General features: G+C 46.7%; 1 protein-coding gene across 4 annotated transcripts in view; it reads right to left on the bottom strand.

Annotated features, from left to right (window-relative positions):
* Nucleotides 1-27,026, bottom strand: part of LOC144818378 (tight junction protein 2-like) — a 438,051-nt gene that overhangs the window by 46,962 nt on the left and 364,063 nt on the right. For all 4 annotated transcript variants that reach the window (XM_078675742.1, XM_078675743.1, XM_078675740.1 and 1 more), the window contains 4 exons: nucleotides 26,508-26,616; nucleotides 12,898-13,108; nucleotides 6,778-6,965; nucleotides 5,731-5,826 (listed from right to left, as the gene is read on the bottom strand). In XM_078675742.1, the coding sequence (XP_078531868.1) occupies nucleotides 5,731-5,826; nucleotides 6,778-6,965; nucleotides 12,898-13,108; nucleotides 26,508-26,616 (604 nt within the window). The remainder of the gene's footprint in view (nucleotides 1-5,730; nucleotides 5,827-6,777; nucleotides 6,966-12,897; nucleotides 13,109-26,507; nucleotides 26,617-27,026) is intronic.

Genomic DNA, 27,026 nt, shown 5'->3' with positions numbered 1-27,026 from the left:
CATAACATTAGAAAGCCTCAATGCTTCCATGCATCACAAAAGAATAGAATTCTAAAGCAGCAAGTCTATAATAACCAGATATGCTTAACAAAGTTCCCTGACTAAATGGACTTGTAAGTAAGCTTCTTCAATATACAAGGGGTATGGCTTACGGGTTCTGTGCAAGGAAGTGATAACTACCAGAAATACTACCTTCCCTAATGCAGGAATACATCAGCTAAAAAGGTGCCACCATAAAGTTTAAGTACCAAATTTAGGTCACACATAGGTACATGGCGAATCCTAGGTGAACTATCAAGATCTTCCATTAAAGGCTGAACTGCAATTTTAAAAATAGAGATGTATTGTCTGTTTTGTTAATAGACTGCAAATGCTGTCAATTGTAAAAGTATGGGGTACTTAAGCAAAACCAAACTTTTGTGAAGTATGAAAATATTGTATAAAGTTCTATACAGAAGCATGGTGTAGTTTAACAATGTATATGATAGAAGTGTAGCTGGACTGTTTCCATGAGGCACAGGGTCAGACTGATTTGCATATGACCATGGCCATGTCTTAACTGGGGTGGCAGAGTGGGCTAAAGAACGGTGATGGATTAAACCCAGATCTTTTGACTGGGTGTGAGTGTTTGATTGGTTCAGATGCTCCGTCCATCACCACCCCTTTTTGTACCGCTTTGTTCGCCATACATTGGCAGGGTATGCTCAGACGTGCCCCCCCTCCCCCCTTCCTGTTTCTGTACATAGTATATGGCTGACATTTTGTCTAGTCTGACTAGGACAACCTTGTGAGATAGTTGGGGAAGAAACGCTTTCAGTCAAGGGAATATTGCCTCAAGTTCGATGTAGTTGATGTGTAGGGACTGATGTTTGGCATACCACAGACCTTGTATTGTGTGGTTGTCGAGATGTGCACCCCAACCAGTCTCTGAAGCATCTGTAGTTAGAGTGATTTGAGAAACAGGGTCCAGAAAAGGCAGTCCCTTAAACAAATTGCAGAGAATGGTGAGTCTGGCTGTCTATCAACTCTAGATCCTGGAGGTGACCCTATGACTGAGACCACTGACGAGAAAGATTGCTGTAGTGGGCGTATGTTTAGTCTTGCGATGGGAACTATGGCAATGCAAGACAGCATACCTAATAGAAACAGAACAGTTCGAACTGCGAGTGTACTGGACATCTGAAATTGAAGTAGGAATGCCTGAAAGTTTTGTATCCAAATGGGATTGGGTTAAGCTAATCCTAAATGTGTGTTGAGGACTGCTCTCAAGGATGGCTGAATTTGATAAAGTTGAAGGTGAGACTTGGGGACATTGATGGGGAGACCCAATTTGTGTAGCAGGTCTATTGTAATTTGTATGTGTTGCTGACACTGTAGATGAGTGTTGGATTTGGTTAGCCAAACCTCCAAGTACGGGAATACATGAATGTTTTGTCAACATAGGTGTGCTGCTACTACTGCTAGGCACCCTTGGTGTGGTAGTGACACCGAAGGGAAGAACTTTGAATTGGTAGTGTTTTCCTGCTATGACAAACCTGAGGTACTTGTGATAAGCAGGATGAATGGGTATAATTAAAAAGGCCTCCTTCAGGTCCGAAGTGACCATAAAGTCGCCCATCTGTAGAAGTGGATGACATCTTATAGAGTAGCCATGTGAAAGTGTTCTGATAGGATGTAGGTGTTTAGAGGTCTGAGATCTAGAATTGGTCGCAGTGACAGGTCTTTCTTTGATATTAGACAGTACAGGGAATACACCCCTGTGCCTTGTTGAGGAAGGGAGCTGGTTCTATAGCCCCTTTGGGAAGAAGGGCTTGTAACTCTTGTTTCAGAAGTGTTAAGTGATCCTGCAATAGTCTGTGATTGCGGGGTGGAATGTAAGGTGGTGTGGAAAGGAGCTCCAGACAGTTGCCATCTTGGATAATGGCAAGTACCCATTGGTCTATTGTGATAGTTTCCCAGACCATGTAAAAGGACTGTAGTTTTCCCATGACATATTTTATGTGATCGGGGAAATGAGGGCAGTCATTGTTTGGGGGCCGAGGCTGCACCATGTGCTGAAAAACCCATACTTCATCCCCTATTATTATACACTCTAAAGGAGCCTTTGTAAAATTCTTTAGTTTAAATAGGATTGCCCTTGCTTTTGCTGGTAGGTGAAGGCATCTGTGGCAAAGGATTTGTATCCACCCGTGCAGCCTGAGCGGCTAAAGGAACCGCGAGGTGTAGGTGTTTGCAGTGTTCCCATTGCTTTTGCAGTGGCTTTTTTCATTTTGTCTAAAATGGAGTCCACTTTAGGGCCAAATAAATACTCCTTACTAAAAGGCATGCTCAAAACTGGTTGTAAACCTGAGTCAGGCAAGCATTCTGAGCAATATAGTGGTGTTGATGCCCCTAACGGCTGTGTCTGCTGCATCTAAGGCACATCTGATTGAATTATTGGTGATGGGCTGACCTTCGCTAACTAGTTGATGACCCCTTTTTTGTGTTCTTCTGGAAGATACTGCTGCAGTTCTTCTCTTTCATCCTAGTTTGCCCTATCGTAACGTGCAAGTAGGGCTTGGGAGCTAGCAATACGACAATGATTGGCTGCTTGAGCTGCGACATGTTTCCCAGCAGCATCAATGCATTTGCTCGCTCTCTCAGAAGGAGGGTATCTCCACTTGCCTCAGTTTTTTTGAGCTGTGGTAGGCACGATGAAGTCTAGTGGGACCTGGATAGATATAAAAAGTGGGTTGGAGGGAGCCGCTTCACATTTTTGTAATCAAACCGTGGGGTTATGGCGCGGGCATGGACAGGCTCTTTAAATATGTCATCAGTGTGCCATAACATGCCTGGAAGCATGGGCAGAAACTTGGAGTCATTGTGAGTGGATGACAACACGTCAGACAGGAAGTCCAGTTCTAGAGATTCTCTATGAATTTGGATTCCATGATAGATAGCTGCCCTGGCAATTACTTGTTGGTAGGCACTAGCATCCTCTTGTGGTAAAAGGCAAGCTGGGTCATTGAGAGTTATGGGGTCTGTATCATAAATAGACCAAGGATCTGGTTCCCCTACTGATTCTCCGAAACTCCCACGTTGGCAAACCTGCATGTGTATGGTCTAGAGGGTCCTGATGTGGCGAAGGAGGAGATGGTTTTGAATCTGGAGGAGGTGGAGGTGTTGGAGGATGATGGGCAGGGATTGTAGCCTTGCCTTTTGTCTTCTATTTGGGAGGTACAGGAATGTTCAATTCCTCCTGAAATGCCAAATGTCTTTTAGGAGAGGAGGCTATGATTCACCTGTGACATCAAAGAATATGGATCTTCCACTGTTTAAAGTCCATCTTTTCAAGAATTGGCTCGACCTAAGACAAAGAAACTGAAGAGAGCTTCGAGTGTTTGAGGTCGGTAGATTTTGAAATCAAGTCTTCAGATTAGTTCTATTCCGGCACAGAAGGAGATGGAGTTAGTTGCCGTGTTGGCTAGGTGGACACTCAAACCAATTCGATCAGTGCTGAAGCAGAAGGCTTATGTTTAATGGCAGTTTTCGGAGCCAGGCCCGAAGATGGGGCATACGAAGTCTCTTTTTGGATCCAAACATGGGCGAAGGCATTGACGGTATAGTGACCTGTAGAAGGGGTGGGTATTTGGAACTCTTTTTCAGTAAAGAAAGGTTGGGGGCAGCAGTACTCATGAGCTGCTCAAGAGGCAGGGTGTATTCAAGTTCTTCCTCCACAAAGGAGCTGGAGATCTCAATGGAGAACGCTGCATCCTCCTCCTCACTTTCTGGCTCTTCCTGGGTGTGCTCTTCACTGAAGATGTCCAGAGTATCATCCTTGCTGCAGCGAGACATTTCCAGTCAACGTGCCCTTTGGTCTCGAAGTGTCTTTTTTGATCAGAAAGATTTGCAAGTATCACAGTCAGCTTCACGGCGGTCTGGCAACAGGCAGAGGTTACACACCTGGTGCAGGTCGGTGTGTGGATACTTGGCGCAACGTTGTGGACAGAATGGAAAAGGTGTTCGTATCATCAGGAACACATCTTCCGTAATGATGGTGCACGCGGAAAGGTAGGTCCGAGACAGGTGGCATCCCTAGGAGCAATCGATCGAAGTCTGACCCAACAAAGATTATCGCCAACGTTTTGGAAAAGAGCAAATCGAGATTCACTACACTGTCAAAGACAGGATAGGACCGAAGACTCGCACAGTATGGAGTTGAACACGGAGGAGAGGCACACACGTCAGAACCCGACGGCAGAGAGAAAACAATCTAACAAAGGAGTTGATGCCCATGCACAGTATCATTGAGAGGAGTAGTCACTCTACCTCATGTCTCAAAAGAATTCTTTGAAGAAAAACAAGTTGCACAGCTCCGAACCCAACACTAGATAGCAGGAGTATGCAGAGCGTGTGTGTCTACGGCCACACATGGCATTGAACATGTTGATTTTTCAGAAGATGTCCCCTAGCCTGGCTGGGATGCTAGCAGTCAGTGTCACTGTGCTAGGGCAGGTGTCAGTGAGAAATCTAGGAAAACTGCAGGCACATTCTTGGTTTACTCACATAAGCAGGAAGGAGGGATAGCGTTAAAAATGTCATGCTCAGAGAAATCCAAAACATAGGCACAATAGGGAAGGAAGCCTTCACACTTTACACGCATTAGCAACATGTCTTAGGCCTTTGCAAAAGGCTATCCCTGCAATTCTAAAGAAACTGAAGTCTCCAGTTCTCTAATAACTTAGAGTCTGAATCCAAACAAACATCAGGAATGCTAGCAAAGCACACTGCTCATTTGTCAGGCTAACTCCAACCTCCATTTTGTACATCATCTCCACAGTGGCAATCCCAAAATGGATCCCACTGTGTGCCAAAGCAATCCATCGCCTATACAATCCTGACATATCCATGCACAAGGGAAACTATGAAGGATCCAGTTGCGAAAAACTGACTAGACAAGTTCCACTGGAAAGACCAGCATACCATTCGCTCTCCATTGTTAAAAGAAATAAGGCCTGCTGTGCTGTTTATAATTCAGAATTGCCCCAGAGGTTGGTCTAGGGGATGCGTACAGCAAAGTAGGCATTGTGTTCCCTTCTGGCCCACAGATTTTTGCTTTGCAACACAAACCATAACTACAGCAGGCATCACCACACATACATTATCATCTTGCTGACCAAGGCCAAAAATAGGTCAAATATAGTAGAGACTCACTTCAAGGTTAGTTCAGGGTGAAGGTAAACACTTGCAAAATCACGCTGGGGACCTTCTCAACCTCAACGCTATGAAATTCACTGAACCTTAGTTAAACTAAGCAACAGGTGATGATGAAGGTTAATCTGTTAGTTGTTATGCTTATGATCCAACACCAAAAAACCACTGACATTTGCCGCTATGGTAAGTTACAGAACGTTAAAAGGAACAAGAACACATTAACTATGGTACAGGACAGTTGCAATCACAAACAGCTTCATGTAAGATATCCCTGGGAGGAGACAGCATAGCAATTTGTCAAAACATTCTGCGGTTAGTGGAAACACAAAATTTATATTCTGCTATAAAAGAAGCAAGTAGACAAAACCTGAAAGGTTTCCACGTTATCAACAATCTTCTTAACTCCCTACTTAGCAGTCAGATAGAACATTCACTTACAATTTCACCTAGTACACGGCATACATGCTTTCTTATTTTACTGTCGACATCCACAACTAAAGATTGAGAATTTCATGATAAAGATTATTGAAGACTTACTGGCAAGTTGATAGAGTTCAGGCAAATCGTGAGCCAATTTTTCCATTGCCACGTCTGCGATAGGGCCAAAGACTACCACAGGTCGTTTAAAACCAGCTGCAAAGTAAAAAAGCACTGTTTAAAGACACGCTCATTTAGCAGCAAAAGTTCAGCGATATCACACAGACAAGTGAATTCACTGTAAAATAAAATGATTGGCATAAACTAACCTCATTTCTCTTATCATTAGATTAAACATGTAAAAGCAAGGTATTTATTCTGACCTACCGCAGAAAGAAAGAGAAGGTTTTGGCACACTGAAGAAGCTTGCAATACGTGTGTATTGATAGGACCTAGAAGAGTTTACTTTTTACACATGTACTTGACGCAGTCTGTCATTCAGACACTAAGAAAGGAGTGATTATGTTCTGTGAAATAACGTACATTCAAACCAGCCACTACTTTCCCCAACTACTAAGGGTCTTCAGCAATCGGAGTGGGGCAATGTTTTACATGCTCAAATTTAAATCAAAATGATCTAATCACATTTATGACATGGGTACATGGGTGACAGGGACATGACAGATTGGGAAAGGAGCCAGAGAGAAAGAACTGAGGGCCACCAACAACATCAGGGTTTGACATGACACTTGAAAAGAAGTTACAGACACTAACAATAAACCAAGATGACAGAGTCACAGACCGATGGTAGCATGGACACTGGGATGCGAGTGTCACTGGCAAAGGGGATAAGGGACATAACAATGGGAGTCACAGATATGACGTTTGCCAGTTTGGAATTTGTAGGCGAGGAAGGGGGATCTCCTCAGAAAACTTGAATCAAGGCGTATTTGCACATGTAAAACACACACAGGATACTGCAAGATTTTTTTTATAAACAGGCACTTAACTCCTGGATAACACAAAGGTCATCTATGAGGTTAAACAGGTGAAGTTTCAGTAATTCTTGGTACAATTAAGAAATAAAAAGTGAACTAAGGGCCGAAGTATGCTCAAGATATAACAAAACTACACTTGTAATACTTTTGTCGGCTTAAGGTTGCTCACCTTCACGTAACGTTATTCTTTCATAGGCTGGGAATTTTGTGCTGACAGCTGTAATAGCAGCCTGGTCGTCTCGACTCTTCTTGGCATTCTTTTTCATGCCAGTCCTTTGGCCACGACTTCGGTAGAAATCTGCTCTGTCCCCAGCGGCTGCTCTCTGAGCGTTTTGAACACTAGCCATCTGCTCTGCCCTGAAAGATACAAGCAACATATTTCTATAGCAGAGATAAAGCAACATTATGAAACAAAGTACAACCAGACTAAGTAATGGTGCAATTTCCATAAAGCTAAACATGGGAAAAAGAACATAAAACAGTAAATATGATGTGTGAATTTATGTGTTGAATCAACATTGGCATTCTCCACGAATCTACATTTTTTCCTTTCTGAATACAGCGTTTTGACCAAAAACTCTGCAAATACTAGCAAGGCAGAAGATTAGGCTGTAGGGGAAAGGAAGGTTACAACGATCAGTGGTGGAGTGGATCAGTGGTTGAGTTGATTAACGGTGGAGGAGATTGGTGATGTACGGGATAGTTCAATGGTAATACATCATTTAATAAGTAAATAACATACCCCTCAACCCCCGAAATATTAATTACACAAAATGGAATAATTTTTTCAGAATCACAAAGTTGAAAGGGATGTTGGATGGGTTGCAGAGGAAATGCTATCTGTTACTGAAGGGATCCAAGAGACCAACTCTCCTTGGAGTCCCCTCATTATAGACAAGCTCAGGAGTTTCAATCCCAGCCGCCGTCCAAGCCCTCAGGTGTCTTAGCTGTGAAGAACCCACCTCTCAAGGGGAGTAATCCCATTAGGGATATTGCAGGCGCATAAAGCAGGTCCTCAAGGCACCTATGCATCGCCCATTTAAAAAAAGCGCAAGCCAATGGCCAAGAGGTTAGGGTTCCAGGCCAGGTTGATTTTCACCCCCATCAGGAGCACCACCAAAGCCCTTTTCTTTATGCGGTTCCCCACATTCCTTCATGAACATTCCATACTACCAGCCATCGGGCAGGGAACTATAATTGTGCAGCTAGGTAATACAGCTCATGGTCTGGCACTCCAAATGCTTGCGTTGCATCGGGCGTGGAGCACAATCCTGTCCCCCCCCCCCCACCCCAGATAATTTCCCTGAGCAATATATTAAGAGACTTGAACCACTTCTGCAGGACCCAAAATGGGAGGTTAGTAAAATAGCAAAGCGCTCTGGGTAACACAATCATCTTTGACAGGGTAGTCTTGGCCATTATGGGCAACGTGTGCGCCAAAATGCTGCACTACTGTGGAGTGCCCAGAGAGTCCTCCCCAAGATGACCCTATCTAAATGATAGATCTTGACTCCCTGATATTTAAGGACCCACGGCTCCAATCGAATACCTGCTTGCCACACCTTCACCTGAGGCTCCTGCTGCTCATGATTTACTGGCAAGGTGAAGGTCTTTGTCCTACTGTGCTCCCCAGACCCTCCCCCCCCCGCCCACTCCTGCCTAGCCGAGCTAGAACAGCTTATCATCTGCTTACAGGGAGATTATGTGTTTGCCATCTCATAATGGAATGTCCCTCCGGGGCTCCTCGGTATGGAGTATAGTAGTGAAGGGTTCCACTGCAAGGGCAAATTGCAGTAGGGAGAGAGGACATCCCTGCCTGGTTACCCGGTGTACCTCAAACATTTCAGATATGCACCAACTCATCAGCACTCGGGCCTTTGTGCCAGAGTAGAGCTGGAACACCGACCTGTCCTATTCCACACACTAGGTTAGTTTTGCGCATATTAGCCCTCAGTTACCCACAGTGCAGAGTAGGGAAGGCTTTTCGTACATCAGTGGACAACACTACGGCATCCGGAAAAGAGTAGCTAGCTGTCACATCTGGTACTTAGTACAGTCTATGAATATTATTTGAGGTGTTACTGTAAGGAATTAAGCTGTTTCGCTCATAATGTATTAGCTGTTGCATGTGAGGCAACAGGTGGATGGCTAGCACTTTGCTTAGAACCATATAATCCGAGATTCAGCATGGAAAGAAGTATATAGGACACCACTCCATGCGCATCACCAGGTAGTTTAGGCACCAACACTATAAGATGCTGTCCGGTGGTATCAAGGAGGAACCTTTGGTCTAGTGCCCCCACATACATTTTCACAAGTTTCAAAGCCAGGAGGGTGATATAAGGGAGGTAAAATTCATCTGGTAGGCCATCCGTACCAGGTGTTTCCCCACGGCTAGCTCAGCCACTCCCCCCCGCCCCCCCTTTCTGGGCCTCCTCATCAAATGTTGGCAGTTGTAGATGGGTTCCCCGATTGAAAAAGGCCTCAACCACCATTGCTAAAGCTGGACACAGCTAACTATACAGCTCCTGATAGCGTTGGGAGAACACTCTGTAGAATACCCGCTGTGTATATTCCAGAGCACCTGCCAGTTTTGCAATACGGTGATGGGACAGCTCTTTTTGGCCAGTTGAACCAACCAGGAGATTAGTCTGCCAGCCTGTTCCCGGTCCGCATGTGTAGCAGTCAAGAGTTTGTATTTTTTTCGGGCATAGTGGAATACTTTTACTTCTCCTTCAGCAATCTATGTTGGATTCCTGAGTCCACCAAAGCACCACCTCCAACCACCAGGAATACCCAATACAAAAGCCCCACACCACCAATCACGTCCCAGGCAATGGTAGTGTGTGGGGCCCTACACTAGTTATGTTCAAAGTAGTTCCTGATTGTGTCGGCCAGGTGGTGACGTAACACGGTCTCGTGCAGGTGGGACATGCGGAGCCTCCAAGTCTGGATAGGAGGTGTCTGTCTCTTCCAACTCAGATTTAATAAGTAGGTGAATATGTTCTGTAGTGGGTTTATCTAGGAACCTGAATCGATATTCCTATTCTTTGCCCTTGTCCGGTTATAAATCAATAATATCCCTACAACGGCATAGAAACCATATTCATAATTCAGTCGTAGCGCATCCTGTCCCATTAAGCAAGCCTACTCCTCCAGCCCCCCTAGAAAGCACACCGAGTTCTTAAACAAATCCAAGCCTCCAGCAACCTGGGAAATCCCCGCTGCCTTTGTTTTGATTTCGTCCAAGAACTCCTGTAAAGCACTGTAAGAACGACCAGTTCTTAGTGACATCTTTATTGACGTCTTATGTCCAGCCTTACGTCAAACCCGGCACCTCTCAGGTATAAATATACCAACGCTGCCTTAAGCAACGACACGGTGGTGGTGAATCTGGAGCAGCTACTACTTGCCCGAGAGCCCAGCTGATGCGAGAGCCCACGGACGCTGCCCCATCCCTTTTGACGCGCTGAGAAAGACGCTGTCTTTTCTCCTGCCGAGAAAATCCAGCCTCCGGCGTTTCCAGCTTACCCTTGCGGGTGACTGGGATATCGAGTCCTGAGAGAGAGATACCAGCCCTCCTGCCTTCTAATACCCAGGTACTGAACTGACTAAACCCTTACAGAGAATTCTTGAGTCAGATTCTTGGCAAAACAAACTTAACTTAAACTGCTACTTACTTACTCCTTCCCATGTATTAGGCTTAGGTCAGGTACACCGGGGTAGGCGTATTTAGAAGCACCAGTTGAGTACGATTAGTCAATGTATATGTATGTATATATTTTATCCATTTTAAAGTATCATATGGCTAAGAAACCATATCAATGCTTTTACAGAATTATTTTATAATCCTGCTTTTACTATATGCACTTTACTTTACTATAAGAATTGCAATTGTAGCAATTCATTTCTCTTGTATGAGGAAGGAGACTGCTCAATAAATAATACCTTTTATTGAAAACACCCGTGTGGAAGGGGAGCGCCGCGCAACCCGGCTGAGCGGCCCTCGAGCCAGGATACCTTGATGATTGACTCTCCGGCGTCCCTGACGACCAGGACTCCTCCTCTCTTTTTTCCTATGCAGGAAACGGAGCGACTCACGGCGTCATACAACAACCCGGAAGTGAACCCCTGTGACCCCGGAAGTCCCGCCCCCATCAACAACCCGAGACACAGAAAAGCCGACGACGAAGAGAGGAGAGCGTTCGATGCGGTGGACTCGTGGCAGGAGACAGCGTGCGGAGAGCCTGGGACGGAGAGCGGACAGTGCCGGAGTGGAAGCGAGGAAGAGGAGGACGTCTGGACGGAAGACTGGTGGAGTCCTCCGGAGGTGACTGGAGAGCGGCCGCAACTCACCGGAGAGTTGCGGCGGGGCACGTGAGTACACTGTTACCATTGTTATCTCTGTGTCTCCCTGTAGATATTTGTATATTGAGTGTATATAGATCCCCTCACGGAGTACACACTGCTGCACTGTATATAAGTAGGAACTCACTTCACTTATCCAGCTGTAAATATAGCCCTTACACTTCACCCTCACGACTGCACGTTCTTCCCCTTCCTCTCTCGTCTACGCCTTCTCTTACCCCTTCCCTTGCCTGCCCCCTCCTCACGGTCTCTTTTGCCCCGCACGTCCCGGTGGTTGGTGACAGTGCTGCGACGGTCCACAAGCTGTCAAGGACTAACTGCCCATCTCTCTCTCTCTCTCCCTTTTTACCTCAGAGGCGACACCGGATCCCGACCTCAAGAGCCGAAGCCATTCTGAAGACCAGCTCATCTCTTCGGCGGAGAACGGACTTCCAGCCTACCAACCCCGCCTTTTTCCTCGCCCTCTTGTTTAAACCTGTTGGTGACAATAACATAACTGCTGCAATAGCGCACTATATCCGGCCTCCACGCCTGTTATTCCGGTCCGCCCGTAACCCCAGTCCACAGCCCGTCTCTCTTTTTCTCTGCAATCTGGTGAAACTAAGTACGCACCTTTGACTGAGTGAAATACCGGTCTTTTGTTTTCACACGACTCTAGAGATATACTCTTAATCAGGGAGAGCAAAGTTGTCATGTTTTATGGTTGTCAGAAACTAAATCCCTTCTTGTCTATCCAGGGAGGTTAAACTCCTCCTCGCTTATTCAAGAAAGTTTCTAGTGAACTCTGAGCTAGCTGGCAAAAACTTAAGTCTAATATAGTCAGTAGAGACCTAGTTAACCTCAGTCCTACGTCTACACTACTGAAGATATTATTCCTAAGCGCAGAGCCTATTGGGACTATAGGAACTACACTACAGTTCCAAACGTGTGTGGCTCAAATATTCTATATGAGCAATAAATTAATCAAACTCCAGGTATCATTTCAATCTGTCTAGAAGGACATGGAGATCATGCCCTGTCTCCCTTCGAACCTCAGTCTACAGCTGTTGGCCAGTCCCAACTGGCCCAGCTGCTCCTGAAATCCCAAGCCATCTGGACACTAGGGAAGTCTGCCATTGGGGGCACCAACCTTCTTAAGTCTGTATCTATAACGCAGTTAGAGACTCTTCGGGCCACCACACCCTGAGACAGTATAGGGGCTAGAGAGTCCATAAACTGAGCCTGTCCATACATACTACCCAATGTCAGATATGTGCCACTGAGTCTCTCCCACACTAACACAGATCTGCCCTCCTTGCCAATATTAACCCTTAGGGGCTCAAATGGTGTCCCAGGTTGAGCCCATATTAGCGCACCTCTAGCAATGGAAGAGTAGCCTGTTGAGTGTACCTGTCCCCTCCATCGCCTCCCCAATTTAGGTATTTACCCATCAATCAGGTATGTTTCTTGTAGCACGGCTACATTGCCCCATGCATTTCAGCAATGCCAGTATTTTTTTACATTTTCTATTCTAGCTGAATAAGCGTACCACCAGATGCACCATTGCTGATGCAAAATGCTGGCATGTCTTTTCCTTTCCTTATAGGAGAACCGCAGCTGCTGTCAATGTGCTGGGTCAAGCTTCTGTGCTACTCAAAAAGATATTAAAAGCCTTATTTCAAACTAGCTTATTGCACACTATGCTGGAGTAATATACAGAAGGTAATATAAAGGTGGGATTTCTGAAATTCTTTTAGCAAAACAGTGTGCACACACACACACACTACTGTGCCCCATATTCAGTTGAGCAACTTTTGCAAGCAGGTCGGTTGAGCGTTCATGCAGGCACATATTAATCCGATAATATTTTGGTACTTCTTTAATGTTGCCACAACATAAATAGATATTGTTACACCCCAAAAAAATTACTTGTATATCCTACCGGCTTTTGCTTGGAATGATGCCTTTTTCCAGTTCATTGGCAATTCTGACAGCCAGCCAGCTTCCAAGTTTTCCATCATACAGTGTGTCCACCACTCTGAAGATTTCCCCTCTGGTGAACCCCAGTGTCTGTGGAGCCTCCTTCTCATATTCAAAATGAGTCCTGATAAAGAATGAGTCACCCCTTCCACAGGCAAGAATATTCTTGTAAACTAAACAAAAACACAATATGTGACTATTATGACAGTCAAAAAGGCAAAAACGCTTGCTAGTACATGAGGACAAAGTGCATATAAAAGTGGCATGGAAGTAATATGAAGTGAAGCCTACTCAGGGGGTCCAAGACTTGCTTGAAAATTAAATAATTTTAACAGATTATTAGTGTATATAAATGAAGATGCAAAATTTCAAGTAAAACATTTTAAAACATTCTGTAAATGTGAAAGAATTTGAATTGGAGGCAAACAATTAAGTTGGTGTCGTCAGATTGATTTGTGGGAGCAGTGGAAGTGCATCAAACATAATATATTGCAAATGAGTGGCCTAAATTGAATTTACAAAAGCTCCAACCTTCGCATTAAAATTAAAACAGTGTTTTATTTTTTTTAATTTTTTTTTTTTAAAACCTTTATTGAAAGACACGTATAAGTACAAGCGCTGGCCTACAACCACAGGGGCCGGCCGCAAAGTCAGGAGAATCAAAATAACAAAGCAATGTATACGATAGGGTAAATACAGGATGGATGCAAATAAAGTCGTTACATCGCCAGCGCCAGGATAAAAGAGGTTTCATTTTACATTATATAAAGGAGGCAGCAACCATATCTACCAGCGCGTCATGCAACATATACAGGAAAGAAGGGGGGGGGGGGGCGGGAGGGAAATAGCCCCCCACGCAAGCAGACGACCACAGTAGGGCAAAGCCCAAAGACCTCACACGCCCATACCAGGTGCAGAATAGAGGAAGAATAGCAGCAAACAAATAAAGTGGACGCCACACGTACAGCCCACCCGCCCCGAAAAAGGAGAAAGTGCAGACGCTAGCGAAACAGAGGAGTAAACACCAAGGGACATAGCCCACCCCCTGGAAAAGGCAAAAAAGGGACCATAGAATAAAACAAACTAAAATAACAAACACCCCCCCCCACCCTACATCACTGTAATGGCTACGGCCTACCCCACTAAACAGCGTGCCTGTCGCCCAGAGTCACCCGAAATATAGAAAAAGAGAAAGGGAATTATAACGAAGAAAGAGAGGGGAATAAGAAAAGGAAGGAGAGGAAAAGGAAGAAAGAGAGAGGAGAGGAGCCAGCGACCGAGACATAAAACACTACCCCCCCGCAACAATAATGCACTAATCGAGGTCGAAAAGGAGAGTCAAGAAAAGCCTACACCAGGATGTAAACAGGAACCATCCAGAATAACGAGGCCCGGAGATGCCATGTAAAAAGGGTCCCACAGACATCCGGGCACGATCACCCCTGTCCACTTTTATGAAGAGTCGAGCTTCCCAACCCCGCCACAGCCAAAAAACAGCAGAACACAGTGGGTCCATACCAGTCAGGAAAAGCCGGTGGGATCTCCGCAAAACAACGTCCCGGCAAACTAGAAGCAACCAGGAGAACTCGGCAACAGTCAGAATACAAAAGTTCCTCAAAGATCCACGTGGTCAAGCACAGTATCTGGGCCGTCCAGCACGAAGCAAAGAAAACAGGATGTAGAAAGCACTGCAGCATCGGCACCGGGTCCGCTAGATCCCATAGAATCGAGCACCCAGCCGGAGATCCCAGCACAGCCGCCGGCGAAGTTTCAGGCAGTACAATTCGGGGAGACGACACTTCGTCACAAAATGGCGGAGCCACCATGGCAGCTATCCGCAACTCCAAGGCTCGACATTTCAAGGACAGGTCGATCCGCAGAGCAGACAGGGCAAACCAGATAGCACTCCGAGTAGGGGCCGCCCAAACCAAACGAGGGCTGGAGAAAGCAAATGCGGCAACCTCCCTGTCTCCAGGAGAAAGACACCCCGAGGGGCCATCCGCCATCTTAAGTACCGCACCCTACGCCATCGCCGCAGGTTCTTCCAAGTCCATCAGGAGCACCGGCGGCCCCAGGGCTCACCGCCAAATCGCGGCGGATGGCGCTCGGCGGAGAAAGGAGAGTCACCAGAAGAACGGGCGTGCTCCCCACAGCACTCGGGGGGAGCCCAGCACCGGATCCCGGGCGGGACTAACAACAGGAGTGAGTTTCTCACTTGAGGGGTGCCGGACAGCGCGGCTTCTCTTCTTCGGGCCGGTAGGCGAACGGACATGCGGGGTGGCCCACCAGCGGGGGCGGGTCTGCCCCGGGGGTCCCGGCCCGCGGCTCTCAGGCTCCCACCATCGGGTCTCTCCACCGGTTCCGGACCGCCGGCACTCCGATCATCTCCGGGCAGGCACAGCACTCGAGGCCCCGGCGTCAGGGTCGGGAAGGCCAACAAAGTGACCAGGGCAGAACGCCGGAATCACTGCACGCCAGAGCCCCGGAAAAGGATGGTAAGTGACGGCTCTTTCTCAGTGACCAAATTCGGAACACCCCGAGCAGGATAAAATACAGGATAGGTGGCAGGGAGGAAGAGATCACGGAGCGAGGCGGTTATGCGACCGTTCCGATCGCCATCTTGGCTCCTCCCCCCAAAACAGTGTTTTAGATTTCTTTGTGAGTTAAATATATTTTATCATTTATGTATTTGTTTGATGAATGCCGTTTTTGTATTTGCTGTGCATTATTTTGCACTTCAAATCACCGAAAATGTTTATGCCAGGGTCCCTTGCTTCCAGTAATGACTCAGTGGGGATTCTCGGATACCAATATTGATTCAGTGGGGTCCCTTTGTCCCTGTAATGATTATTGGGTGGTCCACAGTAGTCAAAATGTTAATAACCACTACTTTAAGTGATATAGCCATAACAGCAATTTGTTCTCTTGCTTCCTTTTAGGAGCAAGCTGCAAAACAATCATTAGTCTGAGTTCCTAGCTCCTGCCACCCTCTTCACTGTATTCTGCGAGGATCATCAACTTTGCAGTCTATGTTTCATAACCTTTACTCTTGTATTCCCCTTGTAACACTACTTGGCACTCTTTTGAGGCTGCCAGGGGATTTTTTTGTGGCTGTCTGGTATTTTCATCAGAGTCCTCAGTGTATCCTCTTTTTGTGTACCTGACACATATCTTAGTATTTTGATTTGGTCACAAAAAAATTGTAATTAATGCAGAGGAATGGATGTGATATTCTTAAGACTTTAATACACATTAAAAAAATTGTTCTGCAAAAACACACTAATAAATTGAACAGCCCTGGGGTGGGACCCCACCCAGATGATATTCTGTGTTAAGGATTCTTTCTGTGAGAGGCAACAGAAGGTGATGGCAAGTAGGGCTTAATCATAATAAAAGATGATTATATGTGGACTCATTTCTTAGCAGCAGACATTGTACAGAACCTGGAGGGTGGCATGTACTCTGTAATTACCATGAAGCACTGTCGTAGGAGTGTGAGCCAAGAGGGAGTTTGAATATATGTTGCAATTTAAAAAGTGGGCTAGGACAGACTTTTTTAATTTGGGGTTCGTGACACCTACTCAGGCAGTACAAAACTGCTTAAACGTTAAATAGTATTAGCAATTAATAAAGAATATATACTTAAAAAGCAAAAAACTTTCAAACGATCAGTAAAATGTGAAGGAATTTGAAATTGGAAGCTGAAAGTTAAGTTGGTATCCTCTTATCTTAATCCATGGGAGCAGCCTAAGTCCAGCAAAGTGAAGCTAGAATGGACGATTGGAGTTCTCGACTGAAACACCCTTAACCGCTGACAAAAAGAAAGCATGACTTAAGAGCAAAACGAGCATTGCATAGCCAACAGATCTCGCCTTTGGGACCTTATAAGTGTTTAGGCATGCAACACTTGATGATGTTGCACCAAGGATATTGTGCTGGATAACTAAACACTTATAAGGTACCAAAGGCGTGACCTATTGGCTATGCCAATGCTTGTTAGCAATGTCTGGGTTTGAAGGTTTTCCTACTTGGCGGCTGAGACTGGGCCCAAATAGTCTGCTACCCACAGTACCAAAGTGGGTTGACTTTAATAAGGATGTATGACATTACAACGCATGCTTTTACCACGCATGCTTTTACATCGCAACTTTTACAACGCATAGCGCTTTGGGGTGCTGGATAGTGAATAGTTTAATTTACTATTCCAACTCCAGTCCCCGTGGATAGTAGGGAAGGTGTTGGATAGTAAATTAAATCTATTCCCTATCCTAGAGCGCCCCCCAGCGCAATGCGTTGTGTAATGGTTTGCGTTGTAAAAGTTGCGATGTAAAAGCATTGCGTGGTAAAAGTTGCGTTGTAAAGGATGTTTCCCCTTTAATAATGAACATTTTGTCTCCAAGTTGCATTTTAAGGTCTTTCTAGGCCCAACCAGACAGACTTTGTTCATGCTTTAATCAAAAACGTGGGAACACTGAATAGTAGAATATTTGTTCTTATTAATTTAATTTATCTTAGTAGTTTTGGCTTCCATTTGCAAGGCAAATTCAGGACAAGCATTTACAATGCAATGGTTTTGCCTTTGTTAAAGTTAGAGCTATTGGCATTGCTCTTGACATTATTTTTATTTATGTTTTTTAACATAAATAAATGGCATTGTCATTTACAATGCCACTAGTTTTATCTCTCGCAAATGACACACACACAGAGCCCCCCCACACACACCCCCACACACAGCCACACAGAGCCCCCACACACACAGCCACACACAGCCCTCCACACACACCCACACAGCACAAGCAGGCAACAGGGGCACACGGAGGCATAAGCAGGCAACAGGGGCACACAGAGGCACAAGCAGGCAACAGGGGCACACAGAGGCACAAGCAGGCAACAGGGGCACACAGAGGCACAAGCAGGCAACAGGGGCACACAGAGGCACAAGCAGGCAACAGGGGCACACAGAGGCACAAGCAGGCAACAGGGGCACACATAGGCACAAGCAGGCAACAGGGGCACACGCAACAGGGGCACCAAAACGGAGGCCCAAGCAGGCAACAGGGGCACAAAAACGGAGGCACAAGCAGGCAACAGGGGCACAAAAACGGAGGCACAAGCAGGCAACAGGGGCACACGGAGGCACAAGCAGGCAACAGGGACACACGGAGGCAACAGGGGCACACGGAGGCACAAGCAGGCAACAGGGGCACACGGAGGCACAAGCAGGCAAAAGGGGCACACGGAGGCACAAGCAGGCAACAGGGGCACGAAAACTGAGGCACAAGCAGGCGACAGGGGCACAAGGAGGCACCAGCAGGCAACAGGGGCACACGGAGGCACAAGCAGGCAACAGGGGCACACGGAGGCACAAGCAGGCAACAGGGGCACACGGAGGCACAAGCAGGCAACAGGGGCACACGGAGGCACAAACAGGCAACAGGGGCACACGGAGGCACAAACAGGCAACAGGGGCACACGGAGGCACAAACAGGCAACAGGGGCACACGGAGGCACAAGCAGGCAACAGGGGCACACGGAGGCACAAGCAGGCAACAGGGGCACACAGAGGCACAAGCAGGCAACATGGGCACACGGAGGCACAAGCAGGCAACAGGGTCATGAAAACAAGCGCAAGCAGGCAAAAGGGTCACAAGCATGAATTGTAATTTAGACGGGGCTGAAGTGGAGAACGGTCAGTAGGGAAGTAGTGCGGCTGGTGCAGTGGTACCAGGCCGAAAGGTGAGAGGGGCTGTCTGCACCCCAGTTTGGACAGTTTCCACTACCTAACAGGGATTGGTGGGAGGGGGGGCGTACTTCTTGCTTGCTTTAGGGCTGTTACTTCGGGGACGCAGTGCACGCTCCTGCCTGCTGCCGCCGGGACACGACAACAGGCAGGGAGAGGACAGGCTGGGAGAGGGCAGGGAGGAGACAGGCTGGGAGAGGGCAGGCTGGGAGAGGGAGGGGACAAGCTGGGAGAGGGCAGGCTAGGAGAGGGCAGGGAGGGGACAGGCTGGGAGAGGGCAGGTTGGGAGAGGGCACGTTGGGAGAGGGCAGGCTGGAAGTAGACAGGCTGGGAAAGGGCAGGCTGGGAAAGGGCAGGCTGGGAAAGGGCAGGCTGGGAGTGGACAGGCTGGGAAAGGGCAGGGAGGGGACAGGCTGGGAGTGGGCAGGCCGCGAGAGGACAGGCTGCGAGAGGACAGGCTGCGAGAGGGCAGGCTGCGAGAGGACAGGCTGCGAGAGGGCAGGCTGCGAGAGGGCAGGCTGCGAGAGGGCAGGCTGGGAGAGGGCAGGCTGGGAGAGGGCAGGCTGAGAGAGGGCAGGCTGAGAGAGGGCAGGGAGGGGACGGGCAGGGAGAGGACAGGCTGCGAGAGGACAGGCTGCGAGAGGACAGGCTGCGAGAGGACAGGCTGCGAGAGGACAGGCTGGGAGAGGACAGGCTGGGAGAGGACAGGCTGGGAGAGGGCAGGCTGGGAGAGGGCAGGCTGGGAGAGGGCAGGCTGGGAGAGGACAGGCTGGGAGAGGACAGGCTGGGAGAGGACAGGCTGGGAGAGGACAGGCTGGGAGAGGACAGGCTGGGAGAGGGCAGGCTGGGAGAGGGCAGGCTGGGAGAGGGCAGGCTGGGAGAGGGCAGCAAACAGCTGGCCTGGGAAAACAGCACAGGGATCCTTGAAACCAACGCCCGTACTTCATAACTGTAACCAGTCCCTATAAGACCAGGGAAGCAGTGCTTGGATCCCTGAAACCAGAGGCAATTCTCTGTGTCTGAAGCCTGTCCGGAAACTTGCAACGACTTCACCAGTGCAGCTTTCACCTACAAACGCCTACACCTACAAACGCGTAAAATGTGCTTTAAGAGCGAAATTTTGTGTATAACTAACTATACAGCAAAGAATGCCCAGTACGGACTGTAATAATATTTAAACGCATTTACCAGAACTGATTTAAGAATGAAATAACAACGTACAATGCATTCTAAAACAGCTTCCAATAATTAATGTATCTGCCAGGTTACTCGCTATAAACAACGCCCTGAAAAGCAAAATACATGGAGAGGGTTAACGAGTGGGGCAGGAAGAAAGTGACAGATAACTTTCAGACGTGCTGTTCCCCAGAAGCAGCCACTGTTGTTGAGAAAAGCTGATACATACAACACGTATGGGAAAGGGCAGGCGTGATGACAGCAGCAACTGGGGAAGTTTTCTGTCTTGTTGCGTTTCACCCTTTCAGGGTTTCTCACTAATTCACGTTTTAAGGAATATCACGGATTGTAAAGGCGCAGAAAACAGAGTGACAGGATCCGTAATACATGTTTGTGTAGGTTACTCACTCGTGTTAGGTGTCAATTGTTAACGGGGCGGGAGTGCTGCCCGAGTACACACCTTGAAGCGTGACTGTGGCCTAGCTCTCCGGATTTCCTTATCCCAAGATCCTTCTCCTCTCCCAGTTCCTGCGGATCCAAGGGTGAGGAACAGGACAGGCGGTCACAAGAACCCCTTTACTTCCTGAAACAAGGGGGCACGGGAAGGAGGGAGAGCTTACCTGCGTTATCCAAGCTCCGGGCCGGGGGTCACATAAGTTCCTCCTCCCGGGATCCTGCGTGCGGGGCAATCACAGCGTCGCAATCCAGGAAATGAAAAGGGAAAGCTCAGCCGAGCCAACACCGGGGGCGCGGGAAGGCGCTCCGCGGGCGGACGGGGCAGTCAGCTCATCGGATCCAGTTCCTGCCCGCCTCCTGCCCCTCCTCCTTTCACTCCCCTCTGCAGTGCGTGGTGCGCTGGCTCCCAGCTCCGCAGGAAGGACAGCGGGTCGAGCAGCTGCTGTCAGAAGGGGCTGGGGAGGTGTTAATGACATGACCCTCGGATCTGTGCAACACCCCGCACTGCAGAGAGCGGGACCAACCCCGAGCCCTGAACCACGGCGTTACGACGCTCTCTGCAGACACCCAGTGGTCTGCAGAGGAGACGGGTGGGGGGGCAGGAGGGGGGGGGGGGGAGAACACGGACAGCGGGACGGGGGGCGGGAACACGGGGGAGCGTGCACTTTGTATTAATTAGTAGAGGTGGCATCTCCGTTCCACTCGGCCACCGGTCTGTTCACGTGGGGTCGGCTCTAAACACCAACAGGATCACAGTAATGACGGCGGCTGCAATGAGGGGGTTTTCATATAATAAGATTGTATTAATTAAAACAATAATTAAACGTTGAGCCAATCACAAAATATAAATCTTATAACTGCAAATCAAATTAGAGGCCAGCTCTTAAAAGTGCAATTGTTGAACTTCAGATCGAAGAGTTGTCTGCGTACCACTGCCGAAGAAGTTACTGGAAAATTAGCTGGCAGGCTTTCAAAAACATTCTGTGCTCTCCAGATAATGGTTTCAATTATTCTTGCGTAAAAAAGCAGAAGTCGTTGGCAGAGAGAGCTTCAGGATTCTCCAATGGACGTTTTGCGCAGCAAGAAACTTTTTTTTTCTTTGTATTTCCGAATAATTCTAATCACACCGTTCACGGAGCAGGATGTATTTCCGAATAATTCTAATCACACTGCTCACGGAGCAGGAAGGCAGGTGCCGGCAATGCCGGACCAGATTCGGGGGCGTTCCCGGCTTTCGGCTGACGTCGGCAAAAGCCAAAGAATCTCGGGAACGCCCCCGAATCTGGTCCGGCATTGACGGACAGGCCCCTCGTCCAATGGCTATGCTCCATTTATGGAGCCAGCCAATAAATGACGAGGGCCGACCCAAACCCACACTACAGTTCTCATTAGGTTTTCGCCTGCGCGAAAAAGCTGCGCAGAGCGCAGCTTTCGCCAGGCAAAACCTAAAAAAAAAGGACTTTAGGAATAACGAGTAAAACACATTCCTAAAGTCATTTTTTTTACCCATTATTCCTAAAGTCATTTTTTCAGGAACGTTTAAAAACATATAGGTTTCCGTCATAATAGCTATTCATTCATTAGATTTTATCATATGAATTGATAAGCTGCAGCTCAGTTGTTGGGTAAGTATCACTTTTTTTTGACAACCATCAAACACTTGTAACCAGAAAAGTCTTACACCTAATTTTTGGGTGCAGACACAGTATTGCCTTCAAGGGGGTGTGCTGTTCCTCCTACATAATTCAAGACCGACTTCAGCCTCTCCTTTGTGTTAGCATAAGTTTGTGTCTTGTGGGTTTGCTCTTGGGAACCCATAGTTAGCTAAACACTGCTTTAAATTAAAACGCTGTTCATAGCAGTCCTGTTAATTTTGCGTTCGCTGGCATTGTAGCTAATTGCCTTTTAACATCTGTTTAGTGTGAAATGAAAGTGATGACGTGCCATATAGTTCTAAGGCGCATAAATCACTAAGATTGTGTTTTTTAAAAATGTTACCACCTTGCTTCTCATCCTTACTACTAATAGGCATGATAGAATCAGTATTCTTGATGTCAGCAAGAAGTAATATTAGTTAAGTAATATAAATAAATTAGAGCTTTCTGATAAAGTTGCCTATCGGTATCTACACGGTGTGATGAATATGACTTGAAAAATGTAAGTAACAACTCTACAAATCGAAGGCATAGTGAAACCTTCCATCTCGATTTGTGTACTTGATTAATATTTGGGATTATTTTCTGGCTGCTTTGTTTGACTGGTGACATTCCCCAATACGATCTGACTGTCGTGCTTTGTTTAAATATCAAGTTATACAATTCACCTCGATCTCTTACCCGGCTCTTTCCCTCTCTCTGGGCTGAGTAAACTAGGATGCCCCTGGTGGCTGGCTCAGTACAGGTGGGCGGGCGGGCTCCATCTGGCAGGCGGAAGCGCTGTTTGTTGGCACTACTACGCGCTTGCACTGCGCGGGCTGGTTATTCAGTAACACAAACAATGCCAGTGCTTGTTCATGCACAAACCTCTCCAAAGCGCGGCGCCGGTTTTTTGTGGCATGGGCGCAGGCTTCCCAGCATCGGCTCAATGCTGAGGGTGTGATATCACCCCCATCCGGTCGCGCGCCTCGACCTCATTGTTAGGTGCCGCCATGTGAGACAGATGGAAGTCCTGCCGGAGGGTGGACTATTCTCCCCTTGCGGGGGTGTATACACAGCACCAGGCGCGTTTAGCGTAAGCCCTTTTTTAGTCTGCCCGACAGGTTTTTCCGCCTCTGCCCACAACGGACTGTTGGGTCTCGTGTGACCGGGCGCCCATGCTAGTCATCAGCAGTGATATCACTTAATTGGCACGCTTAATCCCGTTCTGACTTCCCATAGCGGGACACAAAAGCTGAATTTATATGGTTGACTTCCACAGACATGTAATGTAAAAAACTAAAAAATATTTTATGATTGCGCACATTCTTGATTTGGAGATGATGGTACCTTAATTTTAGCATTTGCCTGCTAAACCTCCATCCACTTAAGTGCAAATCAATATGGTATTTAAATTCAGTATTTTTTATCAAAATCTATCTGTTGAAAGATTTTGGCATTTGTGGAAATCGTATTTCATCACGTGAATAATATAAAGCAGTGTTTTTAAATCCTTAAAGCTTATTTTAACATGCATGGCCTCGCGTTATACTATCTCTTTACACCTCCGCCAAAGATCTTTCAAGATATGACACCCTGCAATCATTTCACTCCAATGTGAGATTCTCATGTAAAGGATTCTCCAAGATGGCAGTTAAAACACATGCCTGCAGCTCTACCCCTTTTCTCTTCTGACCGAGACCTGGTTGCTAGTGGAACAATTTATCGCATGCTGCAGCGAACATGAAAATACCCGTGTGATTGGTCTTTTGGCCCTTAGGTTTGTTTCTGTTAATGGGAACTATGCTGGCCTTTTTAGAAGGTTAAGTGAACGTTTTGGCTAGGTTTATTTGTTGTTGGACTATTTGGTCTGACTGCCGAGTGGGGCGGTAGTATTACTTGTGCGTGTACCACACCGACGTCTGGATCTTAATACGCTCAACCGGCTACTTTGCATTCTTTGGCATTTTACTAGTTTGGAGGCTGTCTTCTTTCGTCAGTGCGTGTCTGAAATATGACATTTACAGCAGAGCTCGTGGAGTAGTGGGTGCAGTTGTTTGGGTTTCACGTTAAAAACGGATGTAGTACAAGCCTGCTTTACTTAGGGACTGCGACTCCACAGCTGGTGCAGCAGCCTGGTTCCATAGGCTGGTCCATAATTCTGACAAAATCAAATACTTTTTTTTAGATGCAGAGTTTTACTCGCGGAGTTACTTAAAGCTCCTTTATAGGTGCATGCGAGTGTTGTGGAATCAAAGGAGATGGTTAAAAGAAGAATCCTTTATGGATTAAAAGAAGAATCCTTTTCTAAACCTCAGTTGGCCTTTGTTACCGTTGGTCACTGGAGCATGTTTCACGTATGGATTGCTTAGACTTCAAAGCAATTGCCTTCTGAGCTGCAGCTAAGACGAGGAGAAGATGCCTTTCTAACCTATGTTATCAAATTATGGAATGCAAGTGATTTGAAACGCTAAGGCTAAACTGTTGGTTCTCTGTGTCAGTGACCCATTGGTAACGCTGAACCACGTTTAGTACAGTGGGCCATCCCCATTCTTTAAACAAGCCATCGCTCAAAGAAATGAGTGGTGCGAGTGTGCCACAGCGAACGATCTGTTTTTGATTATAGCGACCATGTCTGGGCATGATAATTCAAAATAGATGTTGATGGGTAACCGCAAGCAATAGGCTGTGGGCGGAGCAAAGGCGGGACATGCACACGCCTTTGTCCAATTGCGTGATGTCTTTCTTAGAAAGACGCACGCAAAGCCCAATAGCTTGTGAGAAAAACAAAAACACACGCACGAACGTGTGGTAAGCTTTCTGAAGCCCCTTACTAAAAGTCTTGCAAGCAGAGCATGCGCGCTGCTCTAGGCTCGACCTAAAAAGGTAAAGATACTACAGTCAGTATGTGGCTCCATCATTTAGAAATAAAACTAAATTAGGAAAAGTTCCAACATAAAAAATAAAATTTCGATTTTGGGATATTTTTGTATGGGAACAAATTCAAATATTTTATAATGTGTGTATTTGTTTGATGTTTACTTGTTGCTATATTTTTGTGCGTTGTTTTGAGGTTCAAATTAAAGACACTGCTCAGACCAGGGTCTCTGGCTTTCAGAATTGATTCAGTGGGTGTCCACAGAAATTATTAGTATAGGAACTGGTGGGCTAGGATGTGGCATATTAAGTTTAACATTACTGAAATAATATATGTAGGGTGCAGCATACCTATGGGAAAGAACCTGATAGAATGTGCAAATGAGGGCCTATAATGAGGGTGAGCTTTAAGGACTGGGATGGCAAGCAATAGAAGGGCTGCTGAAAGATTCCACTCAAAAAGCATATCATGTTGTACGCTAAACAGGGAGAAAAATAAAGACAAACAATAGAATGTTAGAGCAAAAGGTCTAGGTCTACAATTGCCATTACTGCCATCTGCCACTCCACTGCCTCCAGCGGAGTTCCCAACATTCCTGTGTACTAGGATTTTCCGAACTCAGGGGCTCATTATGATGCCCGCCCGCCATCATAACAGTGATGGGACCGCCTGCCAGACGTGCGGCGGTCCCACCAGCCCAATTAGGATTCTCCCGCCACACAGTGGCGGGCGCATCGTGGCCTTTTCACATTGCGGGCTGCGCTGCAGCACTGTCCGCAATGTGAAAATGCCACAATGTGCATTTCCATGCACAACGTGGCAGGCACCACGCGATGCCTGCCACCTTGTGCATGGAAATGTAGGGGGTACCCACAGAGGGGGCTCGCAATGGGCCACCAAAGCCAGTCTCCGCCTGTCTTTTTGTGGCGGAACATCCGCAGCAAAAAGACAGGCAGAGAGGCTCATCCTAATCACTACGGCGGTGCCTGCACAGCACCGCCGCAATGATCCCTGGTTACGGGTTCCGCAAGGCGGGTGGAAAAGGACCCCCTTGCGGGACCATGGCGGACACCGCAGAACCAATGTGATTCCCACCGCCATCCTAATTTGGCAGTGGGTGAATCACATTGTGATGGCAGGAGGATCGTCAAACCCGGACCGGCGGTGGCGATCCTCCCGCCATCATAATGAGCCCCTCAGTGCGGATAATTAATCTGACATCTCTTTGCTGTAAACAAGAGCAATGTAGATGTGAAACTGAGAGCTACAACCAGCAGAAAGGGAGGTAGTATTAATGTACACGTGATTATTAAGGCCTACCTTAGAGTAGTGCATTCAATGAAGAGGCCAAATCGCCAGAAACAAGCGGGTAGATCTCAGATGGCACAGAGAAAGGCCACCAAAAGATTGAATGCCTACAAGTACTATGAGCAGAGCTTCAATATTGTAAACAAGCTTGTACAACAGATGTGAAGGCTGGTGGTTCTTTATCTATGAATACATTTAACATTTCTTTGTAAACACTAAGAAATCAAAATGGATTTCAGTGTGGAAGCATCAAAATAGACCCTTTAAACATTTAAATGTGTTTCGCATTATTAGTTGGGATTGATAAGCAACATGAAAACAGGAACACATTAGCAATGGAAGGAAAATAATAGCTTGACTGGTTTTCAAAGCATGCTTACCATCAAATCTACTTTGGGCCAAAATGGTCACATCATCGCCTTTTGGAATCTCCAAGAGAAAGAGCACTGCGTCTTCCCGAACTATGCACCGAAAGTCCTGGTCGTTCACCTGAGTCAGATTTAAAGGAAATCCTGTATAATTTGTCCATCATCCTGCATATTTCAGACCATTCTAAGAGGCAAACATAAGCATTCAACACACACAATGTTTTTTTATCTGAAGAATCTCCTGTTTGTGTGAATATCACATACATTTCTATGTAAACATACAGGCAAAGTAGTGTCAGCCTGTGTCTTAGAATAGACACTCGAAAAACTAAATGACTAAATATCTACATCCGTGTCTAAAAGTCTTTCAAACCAAATCACTTACATTAAGAAGCACATTGATTATCAAACATACTGCCTTACGAACTAAAAAATCACAAACTACAAGAAAGGCTGTATGTTTAAGCATTCATTATAAGGTTATAAAATTCTATAAAGTCCTCTGAGTAAATACAAATCTTGAGGTCAGTA

The sequence above is a fragment of the Lissotriton helveticus genome, chromosome 2_1 (genome assembly GCF_964261635.1).
Source record: "Lissotriton helveticus chromosome 2_1, aLisHel1.1, whole genome shotgun sequence".
In the NCBI taxonomy this organism is placed as follows: Eukaryota; Metazoa; Chordata; class Amphibia; order Caudata; family Salamandridae; genus Lissotriton; species Lissotriton helveticus.
This window is presented reverse-complemented; position numbering and strand designations above follow the sequence as displayed.